Below are 21,207 nucleotides of genomic sequence, written 5' to 3'. Positions count from 1 at the left end.
AATAGAGACTGCTTCTTCTCAGTCTATGCAGTCTGAGAAAGATTAAGCTCATTTTTGAACAGCAGGAACAATTGGAGAATCATTCAAGATGGTCAAACCTCAGAATTGTTGAGGTCCCGGAAGTAAAGGAAGATGATGTGGGTCCAATTGCTTATGTTCAATCGCTGCTAAGGTTGTATATCCTCCCTATGTCTTTACAGGATTTTACTATGAGGAGGGTACACAGAGTGCCTTCACATATCCAACATAATGCTAAATATCCTTGTACTATTTTGGTGAACTTTGCACACTATTGGATTAAAGAGAAAATCTTGACTGAAGCCATCAAGAAGAAATCTTTTGCTACAGAAAATGAATTCACCTTTCAACGGTTCTCCAATATGACTTTTGAACCAGCTCAGTGTTGGAGGTAATTTAAGAGAATGATTGTGTTCTTCCAGATGGCAGAGGCCCGTACTTTGATAGTCCAAAAGGCAAAGTTGAAAGTCTTGTTTTCTCAGGCAGAAGGCATAGGCCTGTTTAGCAGAGATAAAACAAGAATCCCCTTCAGTTTGAGCTACGTGGGGCATGGGGTTCACATGCTGTTACTCGGTTTTGAATACAGTCAATATTTTTTTAAAGATGATCGATGGAGAGTGGGTCACCGGGAGCGGAGTGGGTAGCTGGGATTTCTGCCCGAATCGGATATTCACACCAATCTGTCATGGTGTTAGCTGCCCAAGCGCATAGGAGAGGGTGCTGGGAGTGGGAGGAATGGTGGTTCTGCTGCTATGGCTAGGGGTAGAAGAATGGGTTGGGTGTGATGGGTGGTTGGGTTTGCATTTAGAAAAAGGAGGTACAGAAGATAGTTTTTGAAACTCAAAAGGAGCCCTCGTCAAATGCAGTTAGCATATTGGCTACACAGGGTGAAGAATGAAAATAATTTGAGAGCTGTTTGGGCTGATGAGGTTTGCACAATTTCTATACATTTTATAAGGTTTGCACTTTTGGCTGGGTACCAGTTGGGAAAGTGGTGGAGTTTTGGGTGTTGCTGTTTGTTGCTGCTATAATAGGATGCAATTAGGCCTATACACTTTTAAAATATTGTAGTTATCGGAGTGTGGGTTAATGGTATTTATTGGCCAGGGTTAATTTACACTTTGGTGCGACTGTTTGTGGCTTTGCAAATAGGCGATGTTAAGGCAAACATGAGTAAGTCATGGGGTAATGCCAATATGGGTTTAGTGATAATAACGAGGGCACGGTGAAAGTGTTTTCATTTCTTATTAATGGGCTGAATAATTGGGGGAAAAGGCAGGAAATAGAAATCAGGATTAAGGGGCATAATCCAACAGCAATCTTTTTACAAGAGACTCATATCCCCTCTAATAAGTTTGCTATGTTAAAAGCTTTGCCGTGGTTTAAATGTTTCTCCCCCAGGGGTGCAGCACATAGAGAGGTGGCAATTTATATTAACAAAAAGGTTGATGCAGACATACATTCATGGCATGCCGATATGGGAGGTCGATGGAGTTGGGTCAATGTTTCGATGAGTTTTGTACAATTCACTTAAGTAAATCTCTATGCCCCAGTCCAGGATGACCCAGATCTGCTTTTTAGGCTATTCTGATCATTAGCCATAGTGGGAGGGGGAAATTATTACAGGAGGGGATTTTAATTGTGTGCAAGAGTCTGGGCTGGATAATAAGTCAAGTAATAGGAAGCAACACAAAACTAAGACGGCAAAAGTCCTTGGGGAGTTTATTAGAATTTATGGATTACTTGACCCTTGGAGAATGACATTCCCCAAAAGAAAGGAGTTAAGTTGCTTCTCCGACAAATACAAAACTGCAACCTCTATCTTTTTCTTTTTAACCCTATCTACAGTTACATTTAAATATTTAAATATGACAAATTGATTTTCTGACGATTCTGCTTTAGAGCTCGATATAATTAGGAGAGCATAGCTGCTCAAACAAAGACTTTTTTTTTTTTAATTACTTGGAGGATGAGAGCTGTATTGGAGCAAACAAGTCGAAATTGAACTTTGTTTTAGAGAAATAAGGTTGCAGCCTCTAATGGAATAGTATGGGATCCCATGAAAGCTTCTATCCTTTTTTTTTTTTTAGATCTAGAGATATAGTCCATGTAGTTATTTTAAAAATCTGGCATGGATCCGGCCCTCCAGGACCGGTTTGGAGACCCCTGGCATAGACTTCAATTGGTGAGCTGAATCAACGATAAATATAAGGATATTTTGAGGTTGGAATCAGAGGGGAATAGAAAAGGACTAGAAGAAGTAAAACTGGCTCTCCAGGAACATTACTATGTTAAAAATTATGTACATACCTCTACATATCTGCAAAAGATATATGAACAGAGTAAATGTGCAGGGAAGCTTTTGGCACGTCAGACTCAGAAGCAGAGTTACAAGAATTGGTGGAGGTGGTAAAAGGTTTACTAGCGGACAAGGTTGGGTGCTTTGGTGGATTTCCCTCTGTGTTTTATAAACTATTTGCTTAAGTTTTATATCTCCATTTTTTGGAAGTTTCAAACTACATTTTAAAAGGCGGCACGCCTACTCTGCCTTCAATTTAGGGAGTGTGGTTTGCTTCCCCAAAAACGGAAAAGATCCTACAGACTTAAATTCTTATCAGCCCTTTAGATTTTTAAACCTGTGGACTAAAAAATTATTATGAATTCAATAGTGAATAGATTCAATAATTTAGCACCTAAATTGATCCATGAGGACCAGAATGGTATTAGTGCAGGACTACAGCTCAGTGCAAATACTAATTATTTAATTGAAGCTTTGCATAGGTTTACTACACATCGGGTACTGGCAGTGCCATTTTTGCTGGACGCAGAAAACGCATTCAGTCTCACTGTCTGGGAAACCCTTCTTTGTATTTTAGAAAGATTTGGCTTCTCTGCCCAAGCCACAGGGTTTATTAAAAATAAGTATTATAATACTGAAGCCAACCTAATTATAAAAGCAACTGAGATGGGTGCATTTAAAGCCCGACGGGGAACTAGAAAGGTTGCTCCCCTTTCGCCGGTCCTTTTTGCTTTTTTTAAATAAACCTCTAGCTCAAGCTATTCGGATTGGTAGAACTATCCAGGCGCCGATACCCTTGATGGCAAAAATGTAATTTTTATGCCGATGATATTAAGTTAATATTGAGCCCCGAGAAGGAAGTGCAGGAGAAAGTGTTCTACCCCACATTTCATGTTTGGGGGGAGGGGCAAAGGTATTAAATCCAAGACCAAAGCTATTCTCAGCAACTGTCCAAAAGGAAAGTTGCTGCCAGATTGTTGGGTGTGTGCATACCAAACCAAAACCTTGTTTTATTGGTTTTTTTCCTGAATACATCAGAGAACTATATGATATAAATTATGATTCTCTTTTAAACAAAATCAAAGGACTAGTAACTAGGTGAATATAACTCAAGTTAAAGCTTTTAGGTAGAGTAGCTATAATAAACATGGCGGTTCACCTCTTGTTTAATTTCTTATTTGCTGCCGCCCCTTGAGTATTATATCCCTGGTTTTTAGGTTGGATGACTATGTTTTTGTCCTGTTTATGGGCAAAACCATACCCAAGATTAGCACTAGACACTTTACATAAAAGTTTGGAGAAAGGAAGTTCAGCTTTGCCTACGTAAAGTCCTATTATTTTGAACAATATATTGTTAGGTTGCTGGAAATCTGCACTTTGCGTAGCTTTTTTCAGAATGATCTGATAGATTGATGGAAAATCAAATCTGAAACCCTTTAAGATTAACTAAATGCCCCCAAAAATGACATTAGATATTGCTACGGTTTTTAAAAAGAAAGATACAATTTTACAGAAAGTAGGATCTTCCCTATGTAAAGTCAGAAGCGTATTTGTATCAAATTATGTGGAACAGGGAGCCACAATGGATTCCGCGACTGTCATTCGATGGAAGAATAATGATTTTGTGAAATTATCAGATTTTTTTGGGTGAATGACAAATGGAAAAATTGGGAAGTGATATTGTGGGTAATTCAAGATAATAAAAAGTGGCTATAGTGGTCCTATAGAGCTCTTCATGTTTCTTTACTGTATACGGATCCAAAAGAAATATTGGACAGGATGGCAGCAGAGGAAAAAGAATTTTGGAACAGATATTTTTGTGGCAAGATCACAGCTCCTTCAGAATTGGAAGTTGAAGCTAGTTCCTAGTTTCTTTGACTGACTTAGTAAAATGCAGATGCTAAGGGAAAGAGAAAAAGTGTTTTTGCGTGAATGGGTTCCTCAAGAAAATTCTGAAAATCATGGGCTCTTTTTTAAAAAAGCTAAGAGAATTGATTGTGGGAATTTTTGAGGGGTGAGAGGGGATGGGATTTGATTAAATGTATTTATATAAGGGTTTTTAAATTCTTTTCCGCCATCGTGTAGTTTTCAGCACTGGTCATTTTTCCTGTTGGAATACATTTATTGTATGTAGAGGGTGGATTTTGTAATGTACCTCAGATTGAATAAAAGATTAAAAAAAGGTTTATGCCTTTATTCTGAACTTTAGCCTTCCTTCATAGGATAGCTATGGTTCTTTAGAAAATGTTGGGGGGTGAATCACTGCAGGTACATGCTAACACTAAGGGCCTCATTACAATGTTTGTCGGAATGGTTCCAAACTGACTCTGGTTCGGGGAGACCGACCGACTACAATGTTTCCGAACACCGTTCAGTCGGACTCCCATTGACTTCAACTGGAGGCTGAGTTCCGACCAACAACATTGAAGAAAGAGGTGGGTGTGGAAAACCTTGCAATCTGTGGCAGGCACCCCATGTTGCCTGTAAGAAGCAATGCTCTCGCAACCACAATGCAGTGTAAACCATACAAAACAGTAATGACAATAAGGTAGCAAACAGCAGATCTTTATGTTCTTATTCTTTTTCAAAAGACGGTTTATTGGATCCACATTCAGCCGACACGTGTTTCGTCGTGTTCAAAAAGTGGAGTCGACACGACTCTTCAGGGCTGGTAAATAGACCCAGGCATCTATGGGTCGATGCGAAACGTGAGTTTAGTTGAGAGAAGGATCCTCCTTTCGCTAAGTTATCAAAAAGGTCTGATGCTGCCTTGTCCCTGTCCATAATAGGGAGCAAAAGAATGAAATGACCAAGTAAAGTAACGTGGAGGCGCCCAATCTGAAAAGACAGACAGAGGAAACAGCTAATAGGGTTTGTAGCAGTATCAGATAGATAGGCGCTCTACCTAGAATTTACGTTACACTCCGTAGGGAAATGATGTCTAAGGCGTGGTGCGTAAAGAGCGAACGGAGTAACCCTAAACCGTTCCAAGAAAATCAGAAAGACTTTCGCAAACTATAAGAAGCAATGCTCTCGCAACCACAATGCAGTGTAAACCATACAAAACAGTAATGACAATAAGGTAGCAAACAACAGCAGATCTTTATGTTCTTATTCTTTTTCAAAAGACGGTTTATTGGATCCACATTCAGCCGACACGTGTTTCGTCGTGTTCAAAAAGTGGAGTCGACACGACTCTTCAGGGCTGGTAAATAGACCCAGGCATCTATGGGTCGATGCGAAACGTGAGTTTAGTTGAGAGAAGGATCCTCCTTTCGCTAAGTTATCAAAAAGGTCTGATGCTGCCTTGTCCCTGTCCATAATAGGGAGCAAAAGAATTTACGTTACGGAGTGTAACGTAAATTCTAGGTAGAGCGCCTATCTATCTGATACTGCTACAAACCCTATTAGCTGTTTCCTCTGTCTGTCTTTTCAGATTGGGCGCCTCCACGTTACTTTACTTGGTCATTTCATTCTTTTGCTCCCTATTATGGACAGGGACAAGGCAGCATCAGACCTTTTTGATAACTTAGCGAAAGGAGGATCCTTCTCTCAACTAAACTCACGTTTCGCATCGACCCATAGATGCCTGGGTCTATTTACCAGCCCTGAAGAGTCGTGTCGACTCCACTTTTTGAACACGACGAAACACGTGTCGGCTGAATGTGGATCCAATAAACCGTCTTTTGAAAAAGAATAACAAAGATCTGCTGTTGTTTGCTACCTTATTGTCATTACTGTTTTGTATGGTTTACACTGCATTGTGGTTGCGAGAGCATTGCTTCTTATAGTTTGCGAAAGTCTTTCTGATTTTCTTGGAACGGTTTAGGGTTACTCCGTTCGCTCTTTACGCACCACGCCTTAGACATCATTTCCCTACGGAGTGTAACGTAAATTCTAGGTAGAGCGCCTATCTATCTGATACTGCTACAAACCCTATTAGCTGTTTCCTCTGTCTGTCTTTTCAGATTGGGCGCCTCCACGTTACTTTACTTGGTCATTTCATTCTTTTGCTCCCTATTATGGACAGGGAGAAGGCAGCATCAGACCTTTTTGATAACTTAGCGAAAGGAGGATCCTTCTCTCAACTAAACTCACGTTTCGCATCGACCCATAGATGCCTGGGTCTATTTACCAGCCCTGAAGAGTCGTGTCGACTCCACTTTTTGAACACGACGAAACACGTGTCGGCTGAATGTGGATCCAATAAACCGTCTTTTGAAAAAGAATAAGAACATAAAGATCTGCTGTTGTTTGCTACCTTATTGTCATTACTGTTTTGTATGGTTTACACTGCATTGTGGTTGCGAGAGCATTGCTTCTTATAGTTTGCGAAAGTCTTTCTGATTTTCTTGGAACGGTTTAGGGTTACTCCGTTCGCTCTTTACGCACCACGCCTTAGACATCATTTCCCTACGGAGTGTAACGTAAATTCTAGGTAGAGCGCCTATCTATCTGATACTGCTACAAACCCTATTAGCTGTTACCCCATGTTGCCTGCCACACTGTGCATGGTTGGAAAGAGGGGACCCATGGGGACCGCCATGGGCCCCAACTGGAGGCCTCTGGGTGAAAGAGGGCCTTATACAGGCCCCCAAGCTCGGTTTCCAACAGCCGATCTGTGTCGGACAGACCGAGTAGGAACGGCTGTCGGAATTCGACATCATAATCGATCGGTCGGAAATGCGGCCTGTAGACCTCTACAATTCTGCTCTGACCGATTAGGACTCTCCGAATGGCAGTCGGAACAGAGTCAGGATGACCGACCAAAAACCTTTTATTGTAATCGGTTGGTCGGAAATGCTTCGGAGTTGGTCGGAAACTTGGCTTCCGAAACAGGTTCTGTCAAACCGAAGGCCATTTGGAGCCTTTCCGACCAACACTGCAATAGAGCCCTAAATGTTTGCATGTACCAGTTTCAAATACTAGGCAAAATACCTTGTAGGCTACTAGGCTAACTTAGGGGCAATGTATTGAATATTTAAAAGTTGGGTTCTTTCCTTTGAAAAGGCATATTTTGACAATTATGCCTGCAGGGTTAACGCTCCAGGACTCGGGTTACTCAGGTAGGCCTGAAGTGTAATTTTCCCTGGTCACTGTAGTGAATGGCACAACATGTGCCTAAGCCATGGATGGCTTACCTTTTCCATGCCACTGGCCAATTTACTGCACTATAAACCTGGCATCTCATCCACAAGTCAGTGCTACAGAATACTGTGGCAAATGCAAAAACACCAATTGATGGACAGAATGCAGAACAATGTCATACATTCACCCCAGTACAGAGATCTGGGCATAAATCCATCGTTTTTGTGCACTCCACGCCACACCAGGTCAGACATGGCCATATGCAAATCAGCCTTGACCCTGTGCCTCATGGGAACAGTCCAGCCCGAACTGCCAAGCCATGTCCTGCCTGGACCGGAATCAAGCATCCAAGGACCGGTTTCTGGCTATCAGCCGTCATTAGCCTGGATAGCTTGACTCCAGTGGTGTTGAGAGCATGGGACTCACGTCTGAGCATACCCATCCCACTCGGGGTGACAAATGCAAAAACAACAATTGATGGACAGAATGCAGAACAATGTCATACATTCACCCCAGTACAGAGATTTGGGCCTAAATCCATAGTTTTTTTGCACTCCACACCACCCCAGGTCAGACATGGCCATATGCAAATCAGCCTTGACCCTGTGCCTCATGGGAACAGTCCAGCCCGAACTGCCAAGCCATGTCCTTCCTGGACCGGAATCAAGCATCCAAGGACCAGTTTCTGGCTATCAGCCGTCAGCCTGGATAGCTTGACTCCAGTGGTGTGGAGAGCATGGGACTCACGTCTGAATACTGTGGTAGCACCACTTCAAAAATACAAATATAGTGCACTGAGATTGTGAAACATGCATCGTTCAGGTATATGTTCACCATGCAATCACCAAGAAGGAGCATACCCTTTAGTAGATGGCAACCCGCCATCTTGAATGGCAGTAAACAAGCCACTTGTTGAATGTTTCAAGTTTATCACCAGAAGCAGACCCATGTCTTTCTTTTCTACCATGAAAGGTTTGTTGAGCAACCAGACTGGCTATGAAGTAGAAGGGACAATGGCTTCTTTGAATAAAAGAGTTTACCCCAGAGTGATCAAGAGGCTGTCCGCGTCCGGGAAGGAAATGGCCTTTGGTATTTTCCTTTGTACCGGAGTTCCGTAGATCTATTTGAAACCCTGAACCTGTTACACCCTAGCATCCCCTGTTACTCCCTCCATATGCTAAGGAATTAACCTGAATGCCCCCCCAATCTTGATTGAGAAGAATGCATTTTCCTGACCTGAGTTTCCACCGGGGTCATTGTCAGCACCGCAACCGGTTCCACTCCCCTGCAGCAATGACCACCTCTGGTCAGAAAAAACACTCCAAATCTGGTTCTGGTATGGATACTTGTTGTTTCCTTGGTCCCTGTGGGTAGCTGGAGAATAGGGATAACCAGAAGAACTCCTGCCTTTACCAACCTGTCAAAATCCTGTTTGGCAAACACATTTTCCATAGATTGAAGGGATTTTTCCAGAGACTAAAAGGTGGTGACAAACGTGCTCAACTCTCTTCTAAAGAGCTTGCCAAAGAGACTTCCACCCACCACTGCTCCCGCTTCCAATGTGGCTAGTTCCCCTTACTTTGGGTCAATCGTGATAAGCAAGAAATGCGGTTTCTCAGTTGAAGGAGCAAAAGTAGCATTCCCTCAAAAGCAGATAACCCTTTGAGCCCAAACAGATAGGATTTCAGATAAAAAGAGATTGCTGGTGTCTATCTTCCTCTCAGATATCCAAGAGCTTATTTTGACTAGCCTTGCAAGAACAAGCAATCACCTTATTGGGGTCTTTGATAAACGTTGCTATGAAAGTGGCCATCTTGCCATTCATTTCTGACGTCAGAGCGACCTTTCAGACCAAGGATTGTCTTGGGCATTCTGGTCATAGGTGGCCCCTCATTTCTTTATACATGAACTTGCAAATTAAATTACCCACACACTGAGTTACGTAGACTGCTGACTGAGGATGGTAAATGTTTCCCAAGTCTCGCATTCCTTTCTGTTCTACTGACCCTGCAGTTCCTGTATTAAAAGGAGTCGAATCTGGTCAGTAGTGGGATAGAGAAAGCGTGAGCCACGAAGCGCAAGCGTCTCTGCAATCACGGTTCCCCTATTAGTGCGGATGTAAAACCGCATTCAATGGCCCAGAGAGAGAATGGCCCTCCAGGTTTTTTAGTTTCATTTTTTAGTTAACATGGTGGGCCGAAGGACAGTGTTAGGAAGAGCAGCGCGTCACCTGAACAAGGAGAGATCAATAAATATGAGATTTTAAAAAAATGGCTAGTAGGCAGCACAAAGGAAAAACAGAAGTCTCACTAGCGGACCGGATGACAATTCAAAGTGAAAAGGACAATATTAACAGAATTCTCAAAACATGGGTTAACAATTACATTCAAATAACAATCACAGCCACACTAAGAACATTTCCAAGGAAGAACACTTATCAGGCTGCTGAGCAGAGTAGAAAGAGGAAGCGCTGTTTCTTGGGAATGTTATGTGGTGACCACTGTACCCGACTGGTGGACTCACTTTTTTAGCTTGGACTCATGGGTATGGTTGTCCTCTGCCTTAATGTTATTACCTGTTAGTTGGCTTGCTTTGCTGAATTTAAGAAGGTAACCATAATCTGAGCCTCTGTGTCTTTAATAGAATTGAAATTTTCCTTCACGATAGCAAGGACATTTTACATTACCCACCTAATAAAATTATAGTTAAACTAAGGAGGTATATCAAGAATAAACCTCGAGCAACTTTTATTCATCAAATTAAAACATTAAAAAAGTACAACACCATTTGTCAAGACCAATACAGACTAATTAAGACTAATTTTTGATATTCTTAAACCCCATATTCCCCGCTCACAGAGACAAAAAGTCTCACACCCCTTGCAGACAATGACATTTAAGGCTGTTCACTCTACTTTGCATCATTGTTTACAAAACTGATCTTCTGCTCTTTTCTTGGCACCCCTTGCCTTGCATTTTACTCCCTTCCCACTTGGGCTATAACCTTCATAGCAACAAATAAATCAGGGCGTGTTGGGGAAAGATCCCCATGTAGAAGTTCAGTCACTATTTCCCTTCAGTGAAGTATTGACAGAACAATCAAATGCTATCTTCTGGCAGTGGTAACGGGTCTAAAAGCAAAACAGGTAAAAGAGAAAAAAATATAGGGTTGAATAACAATCACAGAACTTCTAGAGGTAAATTACTTAATGCCGGTGCTGGATGGCAAGGCACTCAAAACAGTGGGACAGCCCAGTTACAAAAGTACAAGATAGTCCATATGGTAAACAACCTTTACAACGCAACTTTTTCCACGCAGTGCCTTTACAACGCAAACAATTACAACGCATTGCGCTGGGGGGCGCTCTAGGATAGGGAATGTGTTTAGTGTACTATCCAACACCTTCCCTACTATCCACGGGGACTGGAGTTGGAATAGTAAATTAAACTATTCACTATCCAGCGCCTAAAAGCACTATGCATTGTAATGGTATGCGTTGTAAAAACCGCGTTGTAAAAGCATGCCATGTAAAAGCATGCGTTGTAATGTCATACATCCGTCCATATGGCCTATAAAACGATGGTTACCTCCAGGATTCGTTTCGGATCATTCTAGGCCGTAAATATTCAGAAATAATAAATAAACTGTGCCTGGGACGCAGACACAATAAAAATCATCTCGAGCCTCCAGGTCGAGCTCTTTTCCACAGTTGTGATATTCACTCTTGCTTTTCTCTAGCAAAACGAAATAATTAACAATATTCCGCTGCGCCTGGAAAGGAAGTCCCATGAGCACATAAATCACAGATAACTACAAGAAGCGTACAATGTCCAATAACGCTTACCTATGAAGTTAAGGTATCCCTCGCCGCCGAGAGCGTGAGTGATGAGACGGATCATTTTATGAAGCTGGATCCCGCGATCGATAACGGGAGTAAAAGGAGACAGCATGCTCATGTTTGTGTACATCTCTGCATCCATCAGCCAGAATGCCAATGTCTTATCCCCGACAAGGGCCTGCACAAAAAAAACAAAGAGGCGCATTAGCTCCCGGGGTACAAAAGTTGCACTGGCTGTCACTCGTTGCTAATACTGCTAACGAGGACAGCAGGTCTGGGATAAATTGTTAAGCTAAGCCCACGTCTCTTAAAGGAACACGAATCCTTAAAACGTCCTGCAATTACTTTATTTGTAGAAAAGGGTAGAGATGAAGGAGAACAGGCATGTACAAATCGAAATTGACCAGGTAGGTCTGAAAATAGTTAGCATTAAATAAGCGTGCTCATGTGAAAAAGAGAAAAACTATTTTCTTCTTTCAAGATGCCGATGGCGCGAACATCTGGCCTTTCCTGCATCACATTAATAAAGTATGCGCTGTTCAAGCGAAGCCTCCTGCGGCTTGGTTTACCAGCAGACTTGATTTTTAGGCCCCATCATCTTTTTATACAAAATAAAGGCACACAAAACTGTCAGAATAGCACAGGGACTCCGGCACGCCCCTCCCTGGATCCTGATGCAGTTGAAGTACGCAAACCTCCATGAATACCCTATTGCCCCTTTTCTGCAGACTTAATTTCCTATGTTCTCACACAATGCATTTGCTTTCTGCATATTTACTCTGTTCATGTCATTTCATGCTCGTTAATATTTGCTCTATATGAAATTTGATGATTTGCTTGTTTTCTTTAATGTATTTTACACTTACTCATGCTTTCCTTTAAGTTGTAACTTATTGTCATATACATTTTCCTGTTTCTTCACTTTTCCCCCCTTTTCCCTTCTCCAATAAAATCAAACTTAAAGAATAGCTCAGGGAACTTCCATTGATGGAATCTTCGCAGGAAAAAGCAGAGGACTATGCAAAAATAACCTTTATCTGCTTTGCTCCATTTTGTCTGCTTTTCTTGTTCATTTGTCAGTATCATTGGCTGGCATATTCCACGTCACTTTGACAAACAATCATGTTTTTAATAAGGCAGTTGACATTATTACAAGACCCAGCCAGCCTGGTGTACTTGCACAAGGAGCCAGATGCCTGAAAGGGCCCTCGGAAGTCTGATTACTTCTGTATTTTACTAACTAGGCACAGGGGTGTCGCTTTTGTCTCGTTATGAGTTTGGCGGTCCACGAACCGCCAGAGTGGCTGGTGCGCTGCTGTATTCAGACTGCCCTATTACGACCAGGGCAGTAGGGCCGCCCTGGGACCACTGCAGCCGCCAGGGTTAGAGATCCCTGTCTGTGATGCAGCGGTCTTAAGGCCGCAATATGCTTGGCGGTGCCACTACAGGCCAACAAGCATATTATGAGTTTCCTCACCGCCACACTTTTCATGGCGGTGCAACCATCATGAAAAGTGTGGCAGTGAGGAAATCAACAATGGGGTGCATGCAGGGCGGGCACATGTTGTGCCCCCCTTGTGTGCATGCACCCCAGTACCTGCAGGGCATGACGGGAAACCAGACCCCATGCACTGCTAGCTTGACTGGAGGCCCCTGAACCCAACTATAAACACCAGAATCCATTTATTAGAGGGGTTTCACATGCCAAACTTTCCCCCTGGAGCTACGCTTCTACCTATGCAACACTATACAACAATTTGGGCTGATTCAACCCTAGATTCACCAATTGAACCATATGGGAGGAAGGAATTCAGGTACAAGTGAAGGTGCTGAAAATTGTATTCTGATAGAAATGAGAGTCTCTAGTGGACAGGTTTGTACCCTGTCCAAGTAGGGACCCTTCTTTCTAGTCATAATTGAGTTACACACCTACAATAACCCCTGCTCAGTCCCTTGGTAGCTTGGCATGAGAAGTCAGGCTTATTTCGGAGGCAATATGTAAAGTGTTTGCACAATACCCACATTAATACAGTGAAACCACTACAAAAGGACACCACACCAGTTTGAGAAAAATAGTCAATATTTATCTGTGTAAAACAAGATCAAAATGATAAAAATTCAACTTACAGCAATCAAAATTCGAATATTTTAAGAATACAAAACTAGAATTAAAAGACAGTTCTTTGAAACTGGTAGCTCCGTCTTGGGCTATCACACCGTCGTGAACAGCAACTCCAACAGTTCAGGCAGGCCGCAAGGTTGCGGGCCAGCTATGGTGTTGCGATGACACACAAACAGTACTTTTGGAAATGCATGACGTCTGGGACATTGCTTTGAGATCCCAAAGATGCTGCGTCGTCGGCAGGCATCAGCTTCAGAGTACAGTTTGCAATGCATTTGACTTCCAGGGCCCAATGACTTCTGCATCGAACTCCCTGACGTTGAAGTCAGAAGCGCCGGCGGCATTGGGGCTGCATTGCGAAGTGGGGCGATGCAACGTGCGGTGTCCATAAGCAACGGTGCAGGCAACAGCCTTGTTGTTGCTGAAGAGTGGTCCTCAGTAGACCCAAGGTTGTTGTGTGAAGTGGGACAATGCCTCATGGGGTACCCACAGGTCGCAGTGCAAGCAGCGGCATTGGTTGATGATACTTAAGTCAATCGCACTGACTTCAGAAGACCAGAGCTGCGGTGTGAGACGGGGCTCTGTTTCATGTACCACACTAGCAGTGTCCACAGGCCACGGTGCAGGCAGTGGCGTCAATGTCAGCGTGGAGCGTTGTCTGTGACACCAGGGCTGCGCTGTGAAGTAAGGAGATGCGACGTGTAGTGCCAACAGGTCACTGTGCAAGCAGTGGCTCGGTGATGGCAATGGGTGGCATCGGTGAGACCAGAGTTGCATTGTGAGGCGGGCGATGCAGCGTGCGTTGCCAACATGTCACAGAGCAGGCAGCGGTGATGGCGTCCGGTTACTGTTTCTTCTTTTGCAGCAAGAACAAACAGTTTCCAATGCTGGTAAACAGATGAAGTTGAAATCTTTGATGTGCCTGAGACTTCCAACAGGTGGCAAGCTCTACCTCAAGCCCTTGAAAAAACGTTAACAGGATTCAAATTAGGTCAGTCCAGTTTTTTCACTGCCTCAGATAGAAGCAGCAACTGCAGTCAACTCAACAAAGCAACACATAGCAAAGGGCAGTACTCCTGGCAGCTCTTCCAGCTCTTCTTCATGGCAGGTTCCTTAGTCCAAAGTAATCTTAAAATGTGGGGTCTGTGCCCCAATACTTATACCAGTCCTGGGCTTTGAAGTCGCCCTACTTCAAAAACAGTCCTTGTTGTGCACATAAATCAGTTATTTCCTGCCCTGTTCCAGACACTGTTCAGGAGGTGGAGACTTCTTTGTGAGTACAGGCACAGCCCTATTCAGGTGTCTGTGGCAACCCGTCCCACCACCCTTAGCTAAGGAAGGCCCATTGACCCAGTGATTGGTCAATCAAGACATGCAGTACACACCTCAGCTCCCTTTGTGTGTTTGTCTAGAGTGCATGCAGGAAACACCAGCGGTCAACTACACAGACATGGATTCTACAGACAGTCACAGAATGGTTAAGCACAAAAATGCCCACTTTCTAAAAGTGACATTTTCAAACACACAATTTAAAAGTCATCTGTACTAAAAGATGTATTTTTAAAATTGCGAGTTCAGAAACCCGAAACTCCAGCTTTCTATCATCTTCCAAAGGGATTCTGTACTTGAAAAGATGTTTCAGGCAGACTCCATGTTAACCTATGGAAGAGATAGCCTTGCACTAGTGAAAATGAGTTGCACAGTATTTCACTAGCAGGATGTGTAAAAACACCCCTCTACATGTCCTACCTTTTCAATACACTGCACTATGCCCAGGAGCTGTTTTGAGCCTACATTAGGGGTGCCTTACATGTAGAAAAAGGGAAGATTATGGCCTGGCAATTGGGAGCACTTGCCAGGTCGACATGGCAGTTTAAAACTGTGCACCAGACACTTCAGTGGCAGGTATGAGACACATGTGAAAGGTTACTGGTGTGGGTGGCACAATCAGTGCTGCAGGCCCACTCATAGCATTTGACTAACATGCCCTGGGCACACCTGTGCACATCACGAAAAACTTACTAGTAAATCAAATATGTCAATCATGGAAATGGCAATCAATAACTCAATTTACAGAGGGAGCACTTCCACTTAAGCGCTGATCAGCAGTGGTAAAGTGCACAGAGACAACAAACCAGCATACTATACCAAAAAAACAGGAGATCAGAAATCAAAAATACAGTGGAAACACGCCAAAGGATGCCAGGCATTACACATGTCCCCACCAGTTGAATGTATGGAGAACTACCCACCCTCCTGGGAGTTCTCTTCACTAAGTTAGAAGAACCTGAACAGACTATCAGAGTTGGCGTGTTCTGTGCCAGGGTGGTGTTCCACCATGAAGTAAATTCCTTGTAGGGAGGTGGGCCACCTCAACCATTTTGGGTTCTCACCCCTCATCTGCATCAACCATAGGAGGGGCCTGTGGTCTGTCTGCACCCGGAAGTGAGTCCGAAACAAGTAGGGTCAGCACCAGTTGCATAGCAAAAGCTTCCCTTTCAATTGTGCTACACCTCTGTTCTCTGGCAAGTAGACTCCTGCTAAGAAGGCAACAGGTTGGTCTAGGTCCTCTTTGTTAAGCTGCGAGAGCACCACTCCCACACCATGCTCTGAATCATCTGTCTGCTCCACAAATCCCTTGGAGAAGTCAGGGCCAGAAGCACAGGTGCCATGCACATGGCCTTCAGGGTGTCAAAAGCAATTTGGCATGTCTCAGTCCAGATGATCGGTCTAGGCTGCTTCCCGGAAGTCAGCACTCTTAGGGGAGCCACAATTGTGCTATACCCCCTGACAAATCTCTTGTAGTATCCCTCAAGACCTAAGAAGGCTCACACCTCTGTCTGGGTCTTGGCGGATGCCCAAGCCAGAATGGTGTTAATCTGGAGTTGTGGGAGTGCCACCCGGCCGCTTCCTACCTAGAGTACCAAGTACACCAGTGACCCCTGCCCTATCTGGCACATACTGGCCTGGATACCGAGGCCTGTGGCTTGCAGCACCTTCAACACTTCCCAGATGTGGAGCAAGTGGTCCTCCCAACTCGAGCTGAAGACCGCAATGTTATCTAGGTAGGCAGCACTGAAGTCTTGAATCCCAGACAAGACTTGATTGATCAACATCTGGAAGGTAGCAGGGAAGTTCTTTAACCCCAAGGGTATAACTGAATTGGGAGTGCCCCTCCGGCATTGAGAACAGCAACCTCTTTGGCCACATCAGTTAAAACAATCTGCTAGTACCCTAGTTTTTTTTTGCTGTTGTGGAGTTTCATATAGCGCAAACTAGACCCGAAGGTATCAGAGCGCTTTACATGAGCATTAGTGACATTACAGAAGGACACATTCATTTTTGTGAGGCACAGGAAGATTACGTGATTTGGCCAGAATCACAGAATGTTGAGCGTCTGTGCCGAGACTCGAACCAGGTTCCCCAGCTCCGAGGTCGACCACCCTAGCCATTAGGTCACATTCTCTCTCAAATCAAACGTGCTGAGGAACATGGCAGCTCCCAACCCATTAATGAGCTCATCAGCTTCGGGAAAGGGGTGGGTGTCAGTCCCGGTTATGGCGTTGAGCCCACGGTAGTCCACACAGGTCTGCAGTTCTGGTGTGGCATCATGCGCAGCAGCCTTAAATAGCAAAATCACTAGGCTGGACCGAGGACTGCTGGATGGCTCAACTACCCCTAAAGCTAACATCTTGGATACTTCATCCTAGATGCTGGCCTTCACTCTGGCAGCTAACCTGCACATTTTGTGTTTTACAGGTAGGCTGTTCAAAGTGTCCACATCATGCGTACATAGATGGATGACTCCTGGGGTGAGTGAGAATAGAGTAGTAAACTGTCCCAGTAACTGATGAGTCACTGCTGCTCCAGGGTCAGAGAAGGGGATAGGATCAAACCTTCTATGGACTCATCTTGCTCTTTGGCAGCAACGAGTTTGGGGAGAGGTTCACTTGTCTTCCACTCTGTAGCTAAATGCATGGATAAATCAGTCCTCTCAAAGTGTGGTTTAAGGCAGTTTGTATGTAGGACCCTCAAGGGGTTCCTAGGAGTCAGAAAATCAACAGGTAGGTGAGATCACTCTTGTGCTCCTTCACCTCAAATTACCCTGTACACTTGTCACCACACTTTCTGGTCAGGTTGAAATTCAGAGTGGTATTCTGGTTATACCAGCATTTCATGTCTTTCTGGCTTGCTTCTGGCTTGCTTCTGGGTGCGCATGAGCGAGTTTCCTGAAGTGGGCAGTCTGACTTCTAAAGGCCAGTATGTAACGGAATACATCCTGGGGTGGCTTCCAAGGTGCTAGCTCCCAGCCTTATTTCACTAAACTGGTCCTGTCACAGGATGCCCATACAGCAGCTCAAATGGGCTAAAGCCAAGCCACTTCTGTGTTACCTCCTTGTAGGCAAAGAGAAGGCATGATAAGAAGACGTCCCACGTATGCATAGTGTAGTCTGACAGACCCCCAATCATGTCTTTCAGGGTTCAGTTCATTCTCTCAACCAACCCATTACTTTGGGGGTGGTAAGGAGAAGTGAATTTGCAGTTCACCCCACACTCCTGCCACATAACCTTTATGTACATGGACATAAAGTTGGTACTGTCAGATGCCACCTCCTTGGGTAAACCTACTTGAGTAAAGATCCCAATTAGTGCCCTGGCCACAACGGGCACCGTCGCCCGACCATAGAGGGATAGCTTCCGGGTACTGGGTGGCATGGTCCACAAAGACCAGGATGAACCTATTACCCATGGCTGTTTTGGGGTCCAGAGGCACCACTAAGTCAATGACCACCCGCTCGAAAGGTGCTCACAACAGGAATGGTTGCAGTGGAGCTAACATCTCTCTGCACTCTCATTTGGCAATTCTGGCAGGACCTAAAAAAAGGTATCAGAATCTTTTCTTATTTGGGGCATGTAAAAGTAGGTGACAAGTCTGTCAAAGGTCTTGCACTGCCCCAAATGTGCAGTCACATGCACATCATGTGCCAAATCCATAAGGAAGATTCTGAAGCGCTGGGCTACCACCAGCACACGGGCTCCCCAGGCTCAGGAACCTTAGGCTCACTATACAGGAGACCATTACCTCAGTAGAACAGGTGAGACTTGGAATCGGAGCCAGCTGCTTAGTCTTTGGCCTGCTGCCCAAGACCCACAAGAGTAGGCACTCTTTCTGCCCCACGCAGAAATCCTTCCAGGTGGGACCCCCTTCTTCCCTCCTACTGGACCATGGGAACTTCAGGAGCAGGTTTCCCGGGCCCCTAACCCTTCCTCTTTGCAGGCACCTATCAATCAATCAGTGATTTGTTAAGTGCACTACATATCCGCGAGTGTCTCAAGGCGCTGTGGGGGGGAGGTGGGGGCTGCTACTCATCGAACAGCCAGGTCTTTAGTATCCTCCTGAAGGTCAGCAGGTCTTGGGTCTGTCGTAGGCTCAGTGGGAGGGTGTTCCATGTCTTAGCGGCAAGGTGGGAGAAGGATCTCCCACCGGTGGTTGTTCTTCGGATGCGTGGGATGGTGGCGAGTGAGAGGTTGGCAGAGCGGAGCTGGCGGTGTAGAAGGAGAGCCGTCTGTTGAGGTAGGCTGGACTGGTCTTGTGGAGTGCCTTGTGTGCGTGGATGAGGAGCTTGAAGGATATCCTCTTGTTGACGAAGAACCAGTGCAGGTTTCTCAGGTGGGGGTGATGTGGCTGTGTCGTGGTGCATCGAGGATCAGTCGTGGTGAGGCATTTTGGATGCGTTTTAGTCGATTGATGAGCTTGGTCGGGGCTCCCGCGTAGAGGGCGTTTCCATAGTCGAGTCTGATGCTGACGAGGGCCTGGGTGACTGTCTTTCTTGTATCTGTCGGGATCCATCTGTAGATCTTGCGGAGCATCTGGAGGGTGTTGAAGCGGGAGGAGGAGACGGTGTTGACTTGCTTGGTCATTGAGAGCGTTGAGTCGAGGATGATTCCCAGGTTGCGTGCGAGGTCAGTGGGGGTCGGGGCTGCCCCCAGTGCGGTTGGCCACCAGGAGTCATCCCAGGCTGACGGGTTGGAGCCGAGGATGAGGACCTCCGTCTTGTCTGAGTTCAGCTTCAGATGGTTGATCTTCATCCAGTCGGCGACTGCCTTCATTCCTTCATGGAGGTTGGCTTTGGCGGTGATGGGGACCTTGGTGAGGGAGAGGATCAGTTGAGTGTCGTCGGAATAGGAGACTATGTTGAGGTCGTGCTGTCGGGCGACGTGTGCGAGCGGGCCATGTAAATGTTGAACAGTGTCAGGCTGAGGGAGGATCCTTGGGGTACACCGCAGATGATCTCGGAGGCTTCGGAAATGAATGGGGGAAGGCGAACGCTCTGGGTTCTGCCGGAGAGGAAGGAGGTGGTCCATTCCAGAGCATTGTCTCGGATCCCTGCTGCGTGGAGGCGTGCGTGTAGTGTGCGGTGGCAGACAGTGTCGAAGGCGGCGGAGATGTCTAGGAGGATGAGTGCTGCAGTCTACCCGTTGTCTAGCAGGGATTTGATGTCGTTGGCAGCGATGAGGGCGGTCTCTGTGCTGTGGTTGCTGCGGAACCTTGACTGGGAAGGGTCCAGGATTCTGTTCTCTTCAAGGTATTGGGTAAGCTGTCTGTTAACTATTTTCTCGATGACCTTGGCCGGGAAGGGGAGCAGACAGATGGGTCAGAAGTTCTAGGCCTAGGCCACTGTTTTAGGATCCAGGTCCTTCTGATCGCCCTTTCTGGCTGCCATGGACCGTGTGGTCACACACGCCCACATAGGCAACGCCAACATCACCAAGTGTGACCTGAGCTCCTTGTCCTTCCACAATGACAGCTCTAGATTGTAGCTCAGCAGACAATCAACAGGCATGGTGCGACTCACAGCTACCCTCAAGGAATCCAAGACCCCCCCCACTCAAATGGAACCTGCGTCACCTTACACTGGCGCCAGTTGTCCACTGCATTTCCTTGGTGGAACACACCAGGGACTACCTGCTACTCAGGCACCAAGTGACACCAGACGGTGGGTGGTCACCCTGGCTTCAGTATCTAGAGCCTCTAACCTCTGTCTGTTGATGGTCATCCATTGCTTGTATTTCTTAGTGTTATCCGGCACTAGACTTCTTTGGAAAATCTCACTGTCCACTAGTGAGACAAGGGTCATCTGTTGGGGCCCCACACCCACCTGGGAACAATTTTTCCCCAAGCGCTACACTAGCCAACACCTTAGACTGCCCACCGTTGGGTGGCAGTGCCCGATTGGAACACTTGGTATCCTGCTGAATGTGTCCCACCTGGTCACAAGCAAAACATTTGCAGGGTTCTGACTCTGCAAGCTGCCCTAAAAAGATCCAAGGTTTCTTGTCTCCTGCGTGGTAGGAATCTTTACCCTTGGTACTAGATTGAGGCACTTGTGGGAACTCCTTTTGTTTACTCTTGACCGCCCACTCTGTTGTTGGGCACCTATGGCGAAGTCTCCCCCATATACCTTCTTGTGGACCATGGTACTCACCCAGCGGTCCACCGCTACAGCAAACTTCCTGGGGTCATTCAGCTTACTATCAGTCAAGTAGTGCCACAGCTCTGCAAAACGCAGATTAGACAAGTGCTTCGACACAATCAAATTGTACAGCCCTTGAAAATCTCTGGCATTACTGAACTTTACTCAACCATCCAGCGATCTGCAAAAGAATCCACACATTCTAGTCAGGTCTCTGAATCAGTTTTCTTACTCCCTCTAAACGAATCTCTGTACTTGTAAGAAGTAAGGCCATACCTAGTGAGAATGGCTTCCTTGATGTCAGTGTAGGCGAGGTTATACCCCTTACACAAAGCCAAAAATCATGCTTCCCAATTTCTCTCAGGGA

At 45.3% G+C, this 21,207-nt stretch overlaps 1 protein-coding gene across 1 annotated transcript in view; it reads right to left on the bottom strand.

Moving 5' to 3' along the window:
- GBE1 (1,4-alpha-glucan branching enzyme 1) overlaps positions 1-21,207 on the bottom strand; it is a 686,238-nt gene that overhangs the window by 118,825 nt on the left and 546,206 nt on the right. Inside the window, exon 12 of the mRNA XM_078658343.1 lies at positions 11,250-11,421. Coding sequence (XP_078514469.1) covers positions 11,250-11,421 — 172 coding nt within the window. The remainder of the gene's footprint in view (positions 1-11,249; positions 11,422-21,207) is intronic.

Source organism: Lissotriton helveticus, chromosome 8, assembly GCF_964261635.1.
Source record: "Lissotriton helveticus chromosome 8, aLisHel1.1, whole genome shotgun sequence".
Lineage (NCBI taxonomy): Eukaryota > Metazoa > Chordata > Amphibia > Caudata > Salamandridae > Lissotriton > Lissotriton helveticus.
This window is presented reverse-complemented; position numbering and strand designations above follow the sequence as displayed.